The 18812-nt window shown below is 42.4% G+C and overlaps 2 protein-coding genes across 4 annotated transcripts in view; one reads left to right on the top strand and one right to left on the bottom strand.

Moving 5' to 3' along the window:
* The window catches only part of LOC118509477 (HIV Tat-specific factor 1 homolog), a 56914-nt gene that overhangs the window by 37050 nt on the left and 1052 nt on the right, over nt 1–18812 (top strand). The window contains exon 3 of the mRNA XM_036050117.1: nt 17348–17514. Coding sequence (XP_035906010.1) covers nt 17348–17514 — 167 coding nt within the window. The remainder of the gene's footprint in view (nt 1–17347; nt 17515–18812) is intronic.
* The window catches only part of LOC118509478, a 113109-nt gene that overhangs the window by 25076 nt on the left and 69221 nt on the right, over nt 1–18812 (bottom strand). For all 3 annotated transcript variants that reach the window (XM_036050119.1, XM_036050120.1, XM_036050118.1), the window contains one exon: nt 7165–7219. The gene's annotated coding sequence lies outside the window, so the exon portion shown is untranslated. The remainder of the gene's footprint in view (nt 1–7164; nt 7220–18812) is intronic.

The raw sequence follows: 18812 nt of genomic DNA on the forward strand, positions 1-18812 counted from the left end.
TAAAGAAAAATATCATGGTTAGATTCTGCTGGTGGTTGTACCTGTATTGTCTTATTCGATGTACATCTTAAACTTTTTTTTTACTCCTTTAGGCTTAAAATAAAAGTCTTAGGCTTTATCAATCAACAGAGATAAATTTTTCGTATCCAAATTCTTATTTTCTATCCTACTTTCACTAACTTAAAAAATTATTTTTCTTTCGACTAATTCCAAATATAAATCCAATTTTTGACTTCTTCACAAGCAGAGAAGTCCTCTTTTTATATACGGATAGATGTTACCTATCGGAAATAGTGGTATTGTAATATGACAACGCTCAGAGAATACTCAAAGTGGAGTAAGATCACTCAGTTTGTTTCCCTGTACTTCCTTTGGCACTGCAACCTTGACCTGAGCTATTTCTGGCATACTATAACTTGATTTAACTGTAGCTAGTCAGTGAGTAGTCAGTGCTGCATACTGTATAGATATCCGCAGATATTCGCTGCATACGGAGAGGCGGTCTGGATGGCATTTGATCCTCGATCGTGCCGAGTGAAGAACGGCGCTGCTATCGCCTCCATATGTTTTCATGTACAATGTTCCTTTTAAGCAAATAAGAGTCCTCACTTTTGATGTGCGCGAATGTCTCTATCCAATTTTTATATCGATTTCCTCTCGCACTTCCATACAATGATGATACAATGGATAATGGATGATACAAAGCTGAATAGGTTTGAACAGCTCATGGTACATAACATTTAGCTGGTCCCACCAAAACCAGAGCTCAGCCGTTATGTTTGATTGTTGTCTAACTACTTAGAGACATATTAGGGATTTCTTGAAGACTTTGTGTGCCTGAGGTTATCGTAATATTTTTTTTATTTTTTTGGAGCGGTCTGTTGGTTGATCCTGGTAACGGTGATGAACTTCCCACGGCAGGATCGTGTTTCTGTGACTGCCTTCCGGGTAAATTAAATTAAGGAAGCTATTAATGATAGACCAAGACCCCTCAAGGGGCCTTCCCAAAAAAAGAGGTCGTTGATCTTTAACGCCCTGAAGAAACATCTATTGGGAAGCGTTCGCAGTAATGCTGTACACTCAATGCTTATAGCGCTTCAGCCTTCATCACAATTCTTGCTATTGCAGGACAATTTGTACTGTTCTGTTTGAACAGTTTGTTCTACGAATTTGGTCATGTCGGACCAATAGCCTTGTCAATGGTCTCTTTATTGACTCTGTAATAAGAATTATTACTACAATTACAGCCATTATAATTAATAGTGAAATGCAATGGACCAGATAACTTTTATAAATCACTATTGCAATCCTCCATAATAATGGATCAATCAACCAAGTAATTCGGATGTACAGAGACGAAAAAAAACCATTTATTTGCATACAATACCATCATCACACCACACACCCATATGCATCGCATTCATTATGCATTAATTGGTTTCGATATGTTTGCTTTTGCGGGTGTTTAACCCGTACGTTCGCGCCAGTGTTCCGTGGGTGTGTTAATTGATGAAAAAAGCTGCACGCAATTAAAACGCCCGCGTAACGAGTCCTGCGGTTAGGAATCGATCCCCGATTCTACTGCTGCTAATGCAAACAAGGGTGCTTGTTTGCACGGTTGCATGACAGGACTGGTCCAGTCGCATCCCTCCAGTGACCATCACGCTCATTAGTAGTACGCGTATGAAGCGTGTTTAAAATTCAGATTGTATTTTTCCTTTCGAGAGTACCCGCACTTGCGTGTGTGTAAAATATGGATATTTTATTGATGATGAGTCAGATGCACCTGGCTCAAAGAAGGGGCAGTTCATAATATTGACACTGCGAGCAATTGATTTCGCTGTTCGTTTCTTTTTTCGCGCGCTTTAAATTTAAATATTCTGTTTAACATTGCACAGGTCAGTTTGGGGTGAGTTGGCACAGTTGCCCTTTTACCAGGCTGACTAACATCCAGGGTGTCATCCCCTTAACCGTAAAGGATGACATCAGCCGCGGCGAGCAGTTGGCATTTCGATAAGCGTTTAATAGGCGTATCTTATTTATGTTATGTGACCGTTTAGTGCGCTGTCAAAAATGATGACAATCACAAGTCCCATGCCCGGTTCAACGGTCGGCTCGGGCGTTGATGATAAGTGCCTTCCGGCAGGTCCGCAGTTCGGCCACTCATCTTAAAGCTTTAGGAGGTAATAAAAAGAGGAATCAATTTTGGGCAAGTGCCTCACGTCAGAAGAAAAAAAAACAAGCTTTTAATTTGCAAAGCACAAGATGGCGACCGACGGCAGCAGATTGCAATATTAAATTGGAAAAAATCGCTTTTTAAGTACGAACTTCTCGAAACGGCGAGCGTGTCTTGTTTTATGGGTGAAAGCTACCGTTTAATGCTTGTTTGATTGTTTTCATAGTCGATTCGGCATTCGGTGTCCGGTGTTCCATCGCATCGAAAGGTTTAATTAAAAACGTGACAATTTATTGGATAATATCATCCCGAATCAAAAATGTATCTTCTCGGACATTCGGTTCTTGTGCGCTTCCACGAATAACGAAGCTCCCTCTGGGGTCAGGAGCCTAAACTCACGTTCGAAAACTGAATGGCATCAAATTAGCTGCCTCATTATAAAAGTGACGCATTTTTGCCGGGCGTGCTATAGACACTTCACTCCGTTTCACTGGTTTTGTTGTGTGCTGCGGAATTTTTCGGACCCTGGTGGGATGCACCATTCGTATTCGACACCTTCCTACACCATGCTTTGCGTACCGGTGTCCGGAACTGTGACATAATTCGCCGACCGACAACAGACACACACACGTTCCGGCTCTGGGTTTCATGAGGGTCTGGTTTTGGCGTTCGTAGGGTTCGATCGAATCAAACAGGTTTTGCGTACGGTTTGGCAGACGTTTGCCAAAGCCATTTCAGCGGCTGCCAAAACGAATTAGCGCATCGGAAAGGTGGCATGGCGTGCTGCTGCTTTATTTAGCACGCCTGCGGTTTATCGGGCGTGGGAAGCTGTGGCACTGAACACAGACACAGCTCCGTGCAGGGGATGAAGCAGAACGGACTGGTCGCGTATGACGAATCGCGCATCCGAATCGCTGCGTGGTGGTGCATTATTGCATCATCGTCGTACATGAAGTGCACTGGTATACCCCAGATCAGAACCGCTGTCTACGTTGGGTGGCGCGTGAAAATTATTGCAATGAATGAATTTTAAACCTATCGCCACACACAAACAAGCCTATCAAGCGGATGGTGGGAATTGAACGATCGACAGTAGCCGTCGCTAATGTTAATAACATGCCCTTAAGCGCAGGATGCTGTTCGAAATAAACTGTGCGATGCGATGGTACACTTTGAGTGGTGGCGCCATAAGGTGACGTGCGTTTGGGTGGTTGATTTGTATGCGCATCTGCATGCAGTCACTGGGGTGGGGGTTGCAACGATTCTACCCACTTCCTCGACCACACCAAACCGTTGCTGGTGGTCGACATTTGAGACTTGAAACGTTAGATTTGTGTGTGCTCCCCCCAAAAAAGCCCTGGGGCTTGGCACGATCGTTTCGAACACTTGATATGCAAACACGATCGACGGACGGGATGTTTCTTTTGATTGGGTAATTTGTTTACAAATTTTATTGCAAATCAATAATTAAGGGTGGTGGAGGATGAGCTTCAGATGGGGGATTATCATCGCGTGTGGAGGATGATGTGATCTAAACGGGTACATCATATTTAAGTACCGAAATGGCTGTAAATATTCTTATTTAAATATGTTGATCGATAAATATGCATTTTTGAATTAGTTTCCTCTAGATTTTTAATCATAACGATGATTATCTCAGCTCCCGATCTCATTCTACTTATCTCTCGTACCTTTTGACAAACTCTATTGTTAGAGAAAAACTGCCTAAAAAGACTTCTAATTGTCGAAACGTCTGAACGATTCGCGTTCGAGAGCTCTGAGAGCTTGTATCTGGGCGAGAGTATGTACTCAACATTCGTTTTACCATAGCCAAATCAAAACTTATTATACTCAAAAAATCAATCCTCCGCCATCTCAAATAGCAGTTTGCTGTTTGTTCATATAAAATTAGTTGTGAAAATTGACTGATTTTTTAACGATTAATTGCAACACATTTAGCTTACAGTTCTTTAGCAGTTTTGAAGGATATTTAAAGGGAAAATATCAATAATGAAGGATTTTCAGAGCGAAAAATATTAATAATTGTCAAGAATAAACAACAATCTCTAGAAATGTAAACTTCTGTGTTCACTGCTATAAAGCTGTGTTGGTTATTTTCAAATCAACATTTAGGACATTTAATTAAGGAATAGAATGGCTATTTATTTGCGGCGGCCTGGTGGCTCTGATCTGAAATGGCAAGAAAATCTGAAATGGCATGCCAAGACCTCTCGAGGTTGTAGTGCCAAGGAAAAAGAAAAAGAATGGCACTGTTTAGAAAAAGAATACATTACGAAAGAAGCAATACGGCCAGGCCGTTGCCATATTTCAACAGCTTATCGCAACAGCAGTACATGTTCCGACTGCTTCTAACGGTCAAAGGTTTTCTTTAAAAAAAAGCACAACAATATTCTTTTTGTTATATTCAGTGCTAAAGTAATTTTTCTTAATAATAATGTGGCAATATTTGCGGACTTTTGACTCGATCAGCCCAGACTATGCCGATAATGTTACTATTAGTTATACTGTTGATAAATGCAGTAAGATAAATTAAATGTACCTTACTGCTCTAGTATCAATTGAACTGAAATACTGAATAAAGTTATAATAAGATATAATGCCATAGTATAATACGTACTATTCTTTTCCATTTCGTGTGAGAAATTTGTTATGAGAGTTTAGTCGTTAGAGAATGACAATATCTTCACTTGTTTTAGATTTTTTTATATACATGTAATCTATCCGACCTTCCAACAAGTGAAGATTATTTAAACATTTTCCTGCAATAAGCTGTATGTGCAACACATGCAGCATAGGAAAACAAGCGTCCTACCAGAGGATTTACAACATTATCTTCACAACTGCAAGAGAGTTTACGATGCTAATCCTCTTCGCCGTAAGGTTACCGTCTCGTACCATCTGCAAACAAGCCATTTGTCTTTCATCGTTTCTGAAATATAGCTTCTTCAAGAGCACCGGTTGCTAACATTAGCTCACCATATAAATTTTCTACCCACCCCGTCATCATCATCATCGACGTAGACGACGTTATTCTACCAGCCAGCTCTGCTTTCAAGGACAAAACTTACGCAGCACACAAGAAGCGCAACGCTACCGTGTGAGTAGAGTGTATCTGATGCTGGTGCGTTTTCCTTTTTTTTCCTTTCCACCATGCTCTTGCCCTTTTCAAATGCACCTAATCATTATCCGATCGATCATCGTGTACCGCCGAGCAACGATAGGACATAAAAAATCCTACACTCACAGCAGCAGCAGCATCATCCCTCCCGGGTTGTGTGTGCGTTTGATCCCTTTTAGATTGCGTATCTTTGCCTTGCACCACGCGTGGGATGAGGAAAACCTGCATTGACCTATTGACCAAGGACGGAGGGGGCAAACAAAAAAAAATGGCTCTGATTGCTCCTGACTTGAAGATGCAGTGTGGTGCCTTCCCATGTGTATGACAAATGATCAACCGGTTAATAATCGGGATCGGTCGTCGGTGTCGCACTGCCTGGGTCCTTCGGTTGTGTGCTGTGGAGAATATAGTTTCCTTGGAACATGGAAGCTTGCTGTTTCCGCTTGCGGTTTCGATGATAACTCATCTAAACGACGGCTATAGCCCTAAATGTTATGCATTCGATGTAACGGCCGCAGTTGTGATTATTGCTAACCGATGGGAAGAGGCACCACAGTTGTGGTGGCATTGATTTCCATTCCAAAGTACCATAACAAATCGTAATCACACAGCCATTATTGCGTGCCCTGTGTAGCACACAATCACGTACAAATGGGAAAACATTGTGCCGATTTCTGTTTTTTTTTGCTCAGGAAATGGATACAAAACCCCCGGACAGGCTGCTCCTATCATGCGTTCCGGACAGCCAGCGTAGGGACACCCGGCTGTTGATATCTAAATCTAAATTCTTAAATTTATAAACACGCCATCCGTGCAAATCGCTGGCCCAAAGTCGAAGTCACACAGGGATTTGCTGTATTCCGTTCCGTTTTTTCTCCCTTCTGTGGGATTATAAATTTTTTATCACTCATAGCAGCAGCAGCAGCAGTAGTGGGCTGCGCTTTTCGGTGTCAGGCCCAATGATTCGTTTCGCGCTTTTTATGGTGCCATTTTAATGCCGCCTTTTTTGTTGCCCTGCTATCCTGCTGGTAAAATAACACCGAGCACAGAAAAAAAAATCATCGGCCGAAAACCTGACGCACGGTGAAGCACGAACAGAAGAGCCCATCTATTTAGGCTTGGGCGGTGTTTGCGTTCCCTTGTGCAAGGTGAAAATCATTTCCATCGCTGGTGGACTATGGCATGATGATTATTATCGGTGGACTTAGTCGCACATTTTTACTGCGAACGCCCAATTCCCATTTGGACTCCAAACCCAGGCTGAGGCCCCTATTGTCACTGCTTCTGCTGGGATTAAAGTCCAAAACACACTGAACGGAACGAGCTGTACGGCTGGCAATAAAATTGAATTTAAATAACCTTCAGCAAAGCAGACTCTGCACTAGAGGAATCCATGCTGCATGAAATTGCATTTAAAAAATCCATCTCCTGGAGCTGTGTTTTATAACCTGTGCTCCGGTATTAAAGTTTAATTATCTGTCGCTGTACACCAACAGCACGGTACGGTGCGCTTTTTTAATTATTTCATAATCAAAAAAACACCTCTAGAAGTTTATTTATCGATATTTGGGGGGAGACGATGGAAAGGAGTATGAAGGGTAAGGTAAGGTGGGGAGTTAATTTTCATATAGGCACATTATCATCATCACGATCATTGATCAATATTTTACCACTTTTATGGCACCGCCGATCGGCAACACTTGTGTGCTCTCCCGTGCTCGGGGATGGAATCGATTTCCGATTGGTGAATTGTATGTTGGCGCAAACGTCCAACGTTTAATGTTTCCGGTTGGGAGTTTATTTTCGCTGAGTTAAGTTTTTTTGTTGTGTCATAAAACTTCTTGCTCACCTTCACGCGCATCCACAGGAAACGAGCGGGAAAGCTGGTGTCTGGTTGATGGGATCTGAAATGGGGAAAGAGAATTAAAAAATATGATTATTATTCTGATTAAATTAGTCATATATTTAATTAAATATTTTGCCAGATCTGAACACAAACTTGTCAACCTGTTTACTTCGCAAGTTTCGAATCGGCTAGAGTTTTAAATTTTCTCGGATCGAACCGCAAATAAATTCGTTAAGATTTCTCTGCGATTTGAATCTTTGTGCCGGCTAGAAACTTACTCGCAGTGAGTCTCGTTACAACGACTCTCAAACGAGTTGATAAAACTCTCTGAAGTTCGAATCGCAAAAAGTCGCGCGATTCGAATCGTTAGACCGGCCAACAACTCACTCAGAGTGAGTTTTATTATAACAACTCTTAAAAGAGTAGTTAAACGATTCAAATCCCAACAGTGAAGGAGTTTGAATGAATCAACTCGTTGAAAAGAATAGCTAATCCCATATCTACTCTCTGGCCTCACTACAAAGGGACGATCGGGATTCAGAAGATTCGAAGATCCAATCCCTAGAATGGTTCGTATCGAATTAGATCCTTAATAACGGTTTCGAATCCGATTTGGATTCAATGCGGATCCGAATCCCTTTTGGATCCCATGCGGATCAGGTTCGAATTGAATTCGAATTCGATACAAATCCGAACCGAATCCGATTGGGATTCAACTTCGATTCCACCGGGATGCAACTGAACCTGAATGAGATTCGATTTAGATTCGATTTAGATTCGATAAAGATTCGATTAGAATTCGGTTTAGGTTTGATCGGATATGTCTTGAGGTAGGTCTTGGTTGAGGTTGCGTAAGTCAGTTTAATCACCACCCTAACTAAGCTAACTTAGGTGATTTGTTGTATAGAAAATGCACATTGTTTTAAACATGTAGACACTTGTTTTACGCATCGAAAAACATTGTAAAGATGAGGTCCAGTTATTAAAAATAATATTCTAAAAAATGCTGTACATTAGAACTTTTTTTTATCATCCCATAACACATCCTCCCCAACGATGGGATTCCCTGATTCTCCGTGCTGAAAATAACACAAATGCAGTCAGACAGAGCAGATTTCAGCGGAGAAAAAACAACCACATCGTGTCACGGCTCATTAGGTATGCATTTGGCCGTAATGAGCCGCGATATGATGCTGCCATCGTCACATCCACCGGGGGGGTGGTGCAAAAATGCTGTGCTCGCTGCGAATGCATTTGCACTTTACATTCCGGCTATCTCTCCGTCACGTACAGTTTTGCAGTAATGTCGCTTCCTTTATCGCGTCCATATATTTTTGCCGCTGCCGGGGGCTACACTTTTCACAACTATTTGTGTGAATGCGCAAAGCCCAGATGAAAAGATAAAACTGGGCCCAATGGGGTGTATTTTTTTCTTTGCTCTTCTGTTCACTATAATGTCCGATAATTCTACGCGGTGGTGGATTGCAAAAGAGCAGGCCCAAATTTTTATCTTCGTTGTAGTTTATTACTATTTTATTATGCATGCTTATCTACTGCTGTTGCAAATGGTGCTATTTGCAATTTAATTTACATTTCCATGGGGAGCATTTTGAAATGCATCGGAAATGTAAGGACGCACACACACACAGACACATTGTGAGCTGATTTAAAATTCGTTTCATGCGTTTTACCTGAAGCGAATAATTTTCGTTCGAATTAAACGCAAGCTTCCTTCGGTCCAGATCGTCCTCGGCGTCGCTCTGCTTGGGTCTTTCCCTCGATACGCTTAGACGATAAATCATAATTAACCAATCTTCGTCCGGACACTGGCTGAACGAAGTTTTCCAACCTGTTTGCGCTACCTGGTGGGGTGCGTGATAATTTTGCGTGCGTTCTTGATTTTCGTTGGAGTACGAAACTCTTCACTCCGGAAGATGATTTATGATTTCTAACGGACATATTCTGTACCGTGCCGCGCATCGCGCGTTGTTTGCGTTTTGACAAATATGGGTGAGCGAGCCAGCCAAAGGGGGCCTGACGGATCGATCCGTTTACGGTGGTGGTCAGCTTGATCCGACATAAAAAAAGGTGCGGCTCACGTGTTGTGTTTTGTTTGTGTTTGGAGCAGCAGCACACGTTCAGGTTCGATCCGTTCCCTGTATAAACATGACGCTCGTAGAGCAATAGGTCGCGAGACTCGGCGTTACAGAGTAAGAGCCGATTTGCTTCACCGTCCCTAAATGTTTCTGTAATGGATTCAGATGAATTAGAACGGTTTACTGGCAATATTCGGCTGATGATGATCTGATCAGAATTGAAAATGATTTTTCCCCCCAGAGTTTTGTGAGACAAAAGAGCACACACGAGCAACGTTTCCGATGAGCTGGAAATTGAATTTCATATTCTCGTTTATGTTTGCAGGAAAATGGAAATTGATTTCGATCTGCTCGAGTTGTTGGAGCATTGTTTTTCTTCGATTACCATCAGCAGCAGCAGCAGCGAGGGAATATGGTTTCGATTCTAAATTTATGGAACGAAATTCGAGTAACTGGTAGTACTTCCTCGAAAATACTCCTCTTTATTCATGAATCAAAAATGTCCCTCACGAAACCTGCTCATCGTTAAATATTTTCTGATTATTTTTCCTTTCGAACGAATTTTTTTCCAACGAATATTCAGTAAATAGGTTGATAATGTTGTAAGAACTAAGCTTTTAAGAAGAACGATTTTGAAGACTCGCTGGCTATTCAGATTCAGGGACTCAAAACAGTACTGCCATAATATAATCGAGATTTACTACAATGTAATAGAGTTTTTTTGTGTGTGTTTATTTTCTTACTTCATTACTGTCATTTTTAGTTTTATGAGCTTCTTTAACAATTTTCGATTGGAATATTGAATATTGAAAGCGCCATCTAGGAGCAAATATTGTAAATTAATTTAGTACTTCGCTCTGTTAGTGGGCTAGGATCCGAGACTCCGGTCGGGATATCACAGGCTCTCCTACCCAACTCCTATTTCGTCCCGTCCTCGTCGTGTAGCGTGGTAACTTGCCCTACCGCATATCCAAGCTTGGGTACACGATTTAGTCTGATCTGAGTAGATATCAATTCGAAATTCGTATCTCTACTATATACATACAATTGACCCTTTTTTTGTCCATTTTGTATCGCAGAGACTGTGAGGAACAGTGTGAGGATCTTTAGTCGAGTTAAAATTTGATCCATTTTCACGGACATTTTTGTACATTTTCCATTCCATACGCATCCTCTTCTTGGTAGATGAACTGAATTTAGTGCTACACGATCATCAAAATTTTATCTGGACTTTTTTTTTAATAATTTATAATAAAATCTACAAACATCCTCACACACTCACCATTGACCATTCTCACAAGTCTGAAATGTTTGCAACGATTCTCTAGATCGTAAACAAAAAAAAAAAGACGCAAGACACAAACAGAGGAGAATTTCGTTAAAGCAATATTTTCCTAACACACTTTTCGACCAGTTTTCAACCAGAAGGGAATTTGCTTACGAGCGTTGGTGTTTTGTGAGCACATAAAGAACACAGCTCCAAACAAACAGATTCACCCGTATGCATATCCTCCGAGGGTCTTAAAGCCGGGAGAGCTAGCATGTGTAAAGTTTTATCTTTTTTTTCGGCTTCTGCCACTGGAAACACAGGCAAAACCGTCTGCGTCCGGAAGTGAAAAATTGGTGAGTGGAACAGCAAGCGAAAAAATCGGACCGGAGCACAAAAATGGCAGTGGCATAAAAATTTGGTATTTTATACATATTTCATACACGACGGGGGTGGGTTTGGTGGTGGTGATTCGGTGCCTCCTGCCGTGTCATGAAAAATACATGCTAATGGCGAGAGTTTTGTGACGATGAATGAATATTTACTTAACTAATCTAACTTTCGCGCGCTCTCTGTCTCCGGCAAGGGACGATAGACGGAATCGAGAGCAAATAAATCTTGCACACACCATTTTCCGTGGGTTTTGCCACTCAATGGAAGTGCCCTAGGGGTGAGTCTATTTTTCGCTCATCCCCTATGGAGTGTTGCTTAAAATGCGATGAAAAATCGCTTTTTTGGGATAATATTATTGTTCACAATATGCATACACCACCATTGCTTCGAATGCTTACGATCACGTGTCAGCCGTTGTCAGCTGCCATCCGGCTGTGTGGTCGTCGGACATGTCACACCAGACATAAATTGTTGGAAAACATAACCGCACCGAACGGTCCACGTCATCCCGGGGCAGAAGGATCATTATGGGTAAAGTGTCGATAATTAAATTTCAATACCATATTTTGCGTTCATTTCGCGACTCCACGTGTGTGTTTTGGACCTCCTCGGAATATGAAGCTCAGCTAACAACAGGCTGCTGCATCATCAATAAGGGCGGCACGCATTGCCGAATCGTTTAGTGCAGTGCAAGGGAGCAATAAAATTCGATCACATACCAGGTGCGTTTCGAGGGGTGCAATTTCAAAATGACCGGGGTGACAACATGGCCACCGATGACACACACAAACGCCCGCCGCCAGACCACCGGCTGTGATGATGTGTTCACGCATTATGATGAAGGGCACACGATCCGCGCCACCTTTCCCACCCACCCATTCCTCCCCCCTAGACTGCATCGATCGATGGGTGGCTGACTGAAATAGGTGGAAAACAAGAGTCCTCAGCAAGTGTGTGTGTGTGTGTCGCTGGTTCCACATGTTCCCTATCACAACGCACCGTTTGTTGATTACAATAATTTTCAATGCGCATATGCGAATAATACACGCCACCATACGGGAAGTTTGGGAGGGTGTTGGAGGGTGGTGGGTGAGGGGCGCGGAAAAAAGGGCGGCAGGAAAGTCAGCTCTCTCCGTCTGATGATGATTTGCATGATTGCTTGATTGTGCACCCAGGAGCCAGTGTGATGAAAGGTAGGTCTTTAATGAGTGTGGCGGATCCTTGAACGCTAAACATAGCCACCGTGCCACCCAGAACACACACTGCGAAGCCAGTTGCTAGCGTTGGGCGTGGAAAAGAAATATGAAGCTTCCGTGGGAGCTACTGTTTGGGATGAGGGCCACCGTGGGCCGAGCCGACGGGCTTTCAATTTTATTGACTGCTTTCTTCGTTCGAAGTGAAGCACATGCAGGTGGGTAGATTAAAAGTAAGCTAAGAGTACTTTGCTAATGCGTCCCGTTTAGTCGATTACGATGGTCGATGTTGTTTAATTATTTATTCTATTTGTTTAATCATTTGCCTACTTCTATTTTTTTACTTTTTTATTATATTTTATTTTTGTTTTTGTTTGATTATAATTGTTTATTTGTTTAAATTTTTTTTCATTTTCTGTAATTTTATGCCTTTTTTCATTTTGCTCGTCTGCTCTTTTTTTATTGAATTTGGTGAATTTTGAAATTGTCTCTATTCTTCCAATTGTTTTTTTTCGAAACCCTTAATTGTTTTCATTTTTTTATTTCTAGTAATTTTCATATACTGAATTAAGTGATCTGCTATTCCTTTTGCTTTGCTTTGAACTTTTCTCTTTTCCTTTTTATTTTTTTATTCTTCTTTGGTCATTTTTATATATTATGTTAAAAGCTCTGTTGTTCATTTTGTTGAAGTTTTCTTTTCTAATTCTTATTTTATTTCTGTACTTTTCTCTTATTCATTCATTTGTTTAATGTTTTCTCTTTTACGTTTTATTTTAAAATGAGCAGTTGTTTGTACTATTTGTTGGCTATTTTTTTAAATTTTTGAGATTTTATGTTTGTTTCTGTTTTATTTTACGTTTAAAATGTTTTCATTTGAATACTTTTCATGTACTGATTTAAATGTTTCTCTTTCTCAGTTTTTTACATGGTTTTCTTCATTTCAAGTAATTTTCATAGAGTGTTTAAAGTGCTCTTTTGTTTTTTTTTTATTTTACCTTATTATTTTATTTTACGCTTTTTTTCTTTTTATTTTCTATTGATTAATGTTTTTGTTTTTGTATTCAATTTTAATTTGAATAGGTTTTTGTATTGTTTGAAACTTTTCTAGTTATTTTCAAATTTTCTCTTCTTAAAAAGTGCCTTTCCCTTATGCCGTTTTGATTAAATCAATTTCTTTCCCAACCTCAATTGAAGACATCCCTGATCATTTCACGGTGACTTGTGCATTTTTTGTGTGCCTTCTCTCACTCTCTCTCTCTCTATCGTTCGCTAGCGCAGCAATTACGAGCTCCATTTTAGAAAGGCGTAATTGTGGACCTCAAAACTCCCAAAAAAGGAAATAGTTCGAAGGGGGATACATTTCCATTTCAAACCACCACGACCATGACCACCGGTGGTACGCACCGACGCCCGCTTGTGTTCTCCCGATTCGAACCGCCGCCGAAAAAACAAAAAAAAACCCACGGCGCGAAGGCCAATCATATCATATGATTTGACACGATCAATCAAAACGTGCGTTTGACTTTTCGATTCACTTCACTCGCTCTGGGCACCCCCGGATGGCTCACTGTCGGCGGACGTTTGATTTTGTGGCCGCCACGATCACCTTCCATTTCTTCGCTTCACGAGAGTCATCGTGTGGAAAGGCGTTCCCCATGCCCGAAAATGTAGCCAAACCCAACACCAAGAGCGGAGCAGACAAGAACCGACCGACAAACCTTGAAACTACTCGGGCCGGGTTTGAACGTGGTGCTGTTGCTCTGTTGCCGATGGTAAAATTATGCTCGACGCCACCGACATTTGATCTCGTTCCGTGTCCGTGTTCCGTCCTCAACGTGCGTAACGCAACCCTTGCAGTAGCCGGACATCTTGAGTCGCGCGGCCCGGCTGTCGGGTCTGACCCATTGATTAATTGAAGGATTTATAGCATTTAAATATGATCAATTCGTAATGGCTGACCGCGTGCTGGGTCGGACATCGGCCGTACCCGGGTACCAGAGTATCTTGTCACTTGTCACTTAGCGCTGGTGTAGTGGTTGGCCGTTGGTCATCTCCGTGTTTTGGGAGATGAGCTGCCCAACTTGGGAGTGCTGCTGCTGACAACTACTAAATGAGCTGTGTTGATGACCGCCTTTTGGGGCGGTTTTCGAGGAATTAGAACAAATGTGATGTTAATTGCGCACATTTGCTTCGCATTATACCTTCATCCTGCTCGCTACAGACGACTCGTTGGCGGGTGGCCAACGGATTTTTGTAAAGAAAAGACGAAAGAAAAACATCATTTAAAACATTTTAATTTCTTTGCCCTCCCGTTTGTGACCCTCGGCTACCCTGGGTAAACGAGTAAAAAAAGAGGCTTAAAGCATCAGTAACAATCTCAAAAAATGCACTTAGCCGATAGCCAAAAGAAACCGGTTCCTTTGAAGATGTTGCCAACCCGCTCGGCAGACCTCGGCGAAAGAGCAGGTTGAAGTATTATTTTTTTCTGTTGTCGCCTTGCCAAGCAAAGGTGTGGTCATAGTCCGATTAGTGAACCGTGTACACTTTACACCTTTGGCAAACACAAATTGGTATATACACTTGATAGTCCGCAGCAGCGGCAACAAGAACGATCACCAGCTGTTATTAAAACCGACAGGCCACTGATTTTGGACACGGGTTTTTAGATTTGATTTTTGTTTTTTTTTTCGTTGTTGCCTTGGTGTAGTATTTGAAACATGATATGGCTCAGGGATTTGTTTGCATTTCCTCTAGCCGCATGAGTTCCGCTGGGGAGGTTGGATTTTCAGTGTCCGTCCGGCTCGGCCACAAAATGCCGAATTTGAACCGGTGCCAATTTCTATTAAAATCACGCACACCGTCTCTCGCTCGCGGCGTGTTCATGCACCAAAGTGATGCGGTGGGCACGCTTTGGGATGTGCACGGTGTCATTAGAGACGGTGTGTGTTTGACATGGCTGGCGCTTTTTTTTTCTCCCCTCAATCCGGAAACTGGTACGCGTGCTTCTCTGTCCGCTGGATTCGATTTTACCACCAACGTGATCGATTGCCAATCGGATATAGTTTGCTGCGGTTGTGTTTTGATGATTGGTTTACTCCGGTTTTTGTTGGTGTTGTTTTCGGGACGGTAGAATTCGGCATATCATAACCGTGAGGATTGGGTTTTCTTTGGAAATGGGTGGCACGAATGAAGCGCGAAATAAGGGCAATGTTTCCCGGACGTGATGTGTACACACTTTCGATGTTGGAAGGGGCACGTGGATCTGTGCTCTGTCACGTGAGGTTCATCTTCGAAGAGCTCTTTAAAATATAATGATCGGTTAGTTATGATGAAGTTATGCAATTTCCTGAAGTCTAACTTTATATTATCAAGATGAGTAATAACGTAAGCATTAGAGGAATCGACGAACTCTAGAAGGCTTTAGACTACGAAGGATAGACTACGAAACCTTCTAGCAGGTTCTCTCAGGCAGCTTCTCTCAGGACTGTCTTACTATAGTTAGCTGGAACCTTAGTGTAGGGTGTGTATACATTTAAAAGATACATCCAGTAGAGGACATACTTTCGAGGTATTGACGAGCAGTTGTCTCTATGCAGTTGACAACTAATACATTGGATGAGGAATTCTGATTGTGCTTCACAAATTCTATTGGACACTGCCGAAGAAAGTTTGATCGTTTGGATATTAATGAGGATTTTTTCTACGATCTTCTTCAATAGAGGCGCTGGTTGATTCTCTTACACAGGGTAGCTGGAGTCATCACGATCTTTGTTTTCCACCACGATCTCTATCATGCGACTGTCGGCTAGTTGGGACCTAGAACTTATTCGATGTTCTCCGTCGAATATCTCAAAGTTCTTCGCCCATGAAAAGCACAGATAGTATGCAGCTTCAAACACTGATGCTCGACTGTGTTGATAGGGATCAATAGCGATCAATAGTGATCAGTATGATCGATGCAGCTTCAAATCAATCATGTATAAAAGGCTTGATACTTAAGAGCGATGGATATTCAGATAGATAGCCAGGAAAAACATAAGTTAATATTTCTTTGGATGAGTGAAACGGATTTGGCCCATCTACTTTGCCTTTTATAACGGGTACAAACCATTTTTCTTGTCTAATTACACATTTCTGCTTTTAATTATCGGCTAATAAGCGTTTTCTAATTTTTATTACTGCTCATCACAATTAACCTCCAAACTGCATGGTGCATTATTTGCACTAAACCCTGATCTTCATCAGCAGCATTACGATCTAAAAAATTGATTCCATCACTAAACCACTCGACCTCGACCGGCACTCTATTGGGGCGAGTCTTCACTGCTCGCACCCAACCCAACACCCGTACCAGCATCGCAACGTATTTACTTTCCTATCGGTCTCTACAGCCCTTGGGGTAAATGTATGTTCCCTCTTAACAGCCGTATCCGATGACTTCTCCATCGGTCCGTTATTTACCGCCGCTCACTAAAGCGAGTCGTGTGTAACAAATTGATTTCAATTCCGCTGCTACCAGCTCCTGCCGTGGAGGGACCAAAACTGCGTAACTACGGAAGGCAACCCGTCTTCCCGGCTCCGAGATGCAGTTGCACGTTCGAGTGCAACCAAACCATAATGATATATATAAAAAAAGGAAAAAATACGCTTCCATCTCCAATCGACAAATTGAGTCTCGCGAGTGGTGCACTCGAACAAATAAGTGTTCGGGGTGCCGGTGGACGGGAATGTTTGCGCAAAACGTAAGCCACTAGCGTGCAGTTCGGCATGCGTGTCACGTGGCCGAATGAAAGTATCAATATTTGCGCTGCATTTAGCACCTCAGCTCGCCCGGTCATCATACGATGCATCTGTTGTATATGCGGGATGAGGCCGTCCGTTCGTTATTGGTACACGCGATCGTGCGCAAACAGTTCTTCCGTGTTTGCTCAGATTGGCCTCGTGGTGTACGAGGGCACATCCAACGCACGTCATCTGATAGTGGGGAAAGCCGTCCCATTCGTAACCGAACCGATTGTTGACACTGCCAAAAGGGACATTATGCATGTTGATTATGAGGGCGAGTCGTTGGTGAGCATTAAATGCTTGGCTAACAACGCGCGTAGGATGTTGTTCATTATTGATTTCCTAATACCTAAATATTATTCAACCTTTCTCTAATCGAGTTCCCGCTAAATAACAGCCTATAAATATCAGCGTTAATGGTTTGCCCAATGTTTTTGCCTTCCGAATTGCAGATCGAGTCGGTAGATTTGGCGCTCAAAATTCTCGACAACTACGAGGTGCGCGGCCACAAGATCAAAGTGCAGCAGGCCGAATTCCAAATGCGCGGCGAGTACAATCCAACCCTGAAGCCAAAGATGCGCAAAAAGGAGAAGGAGCGGCTGAAGAAGATGCAGGAATCGTAAGTACCAGTTACCAGGGGCATCTTTTGGGGTTCGAGTTCTGAAGACGTCATTATTTTGCCTGCTTACCATGTTTAGCATAAATTATGATCATTCTCATTTAGCACCCCAAGCGGCGGCGGCATCCAGGTTGCAGATGGTTGGAAGTTGGAGCGATTGATCACGCAGAGCGAATCCAGCCACCGTGCCGTGCTAATTGTTTGCGGTGTTTCGCTTTGATATTAAAAAAACTCTAAAAGCGAAAGTTTGTAGTTTCATTTTCAAAATGGCGCGGCATCAGCTCGTTAGCAAATCGGGCAGGGCGTTAATTTTAGCCCGAACCGTTTCGGAGGATCGATAACAGCTCCGAGTTTCATCAAACGGAAATGAAGTTTCTCAGACACTGGCCCTCGAAAACTCTTCAAGGTGGTTGGTGTTTATCACCTCTTATTAAAGATGGCGATGTCCTCGAGGCCACTTTAAGCTTGCTTATTAGAGAATTCGATTGCGGGCTGTCATGTAAAGCGTCATGTCCGCCATTCTTTCACAGCAAACAAATGAACTCCACAAATGAGGTCCCTTGAAGTTCTGAAGTACCGCTTACATTGTACTGTAATGCGTACCAATAAAGTGTGAGTAATCACACAATCGCGCTATATCAGCAACAATGCTAGCCAAACGATTCGGGTTGCCATTTTTAACGGCATGTACGTGACTGGCGCATCATGTCGGAATTGTGCAATAAATTAACATTTGTCCGCCAATTGCACAAACAGCTTCTTAAAAATGGATTAATGCCTCGTTTTTTTGCAATGCAATCGGCGTGCGTTACTCTCACATGATGAATCAGTCCCTCGGCGTCTTGATACAAATGCGCCCTTTTGCAAACGAACCTCCGGCGTGTTGGGACTTGGAAAGTCAGACCAAAGTCTCGCCAGTCGTAAATCGGTACGCGAGAGTTTGCAAATATCAAAACCCATTCCATTTGCGGCACCGAAAGTAAACAAAAGATGGAAACTGGGAAGATCTGAGTGTATCTCTCAATGGCACACGTTTCAAGTGTATGACTCATACACACGTACGGACTTTCTTTCTTTGGCTTTGAAGCGAAGCAACCGCAGCAAGAGGTACAGTCAATATCCTCATCAGCATCCTCATCGTGATGATCATGTGCTCCCTTTTAGACTTCATTACCAATCCCGCGCGTTCGTTTGAAGAAGCGTGAAAATTGGCAAACCTCACCGAACGGAGCTCGCCCCAGTCTTTTCGCACCGTTCAATTTCAATTGGTTGCGATTAGCAACGTGTGGATTTTGAGA

Source organism: Anopheles stephensi, chromosome 3 (assembly GCF_013141755.1).
Source record: "Anopheles stephensi strain Indian chromosome 3, UCI_ANSTEP_V1.0, whole genome shotgun sequence".
Classification (NCBI taxonomy): domain Eukaryota; kingdom Metazoa; phylum Arthropoda; class Insecta; order Diptera; family Culicidae; genus Anopheles; species Anopheles stephensi.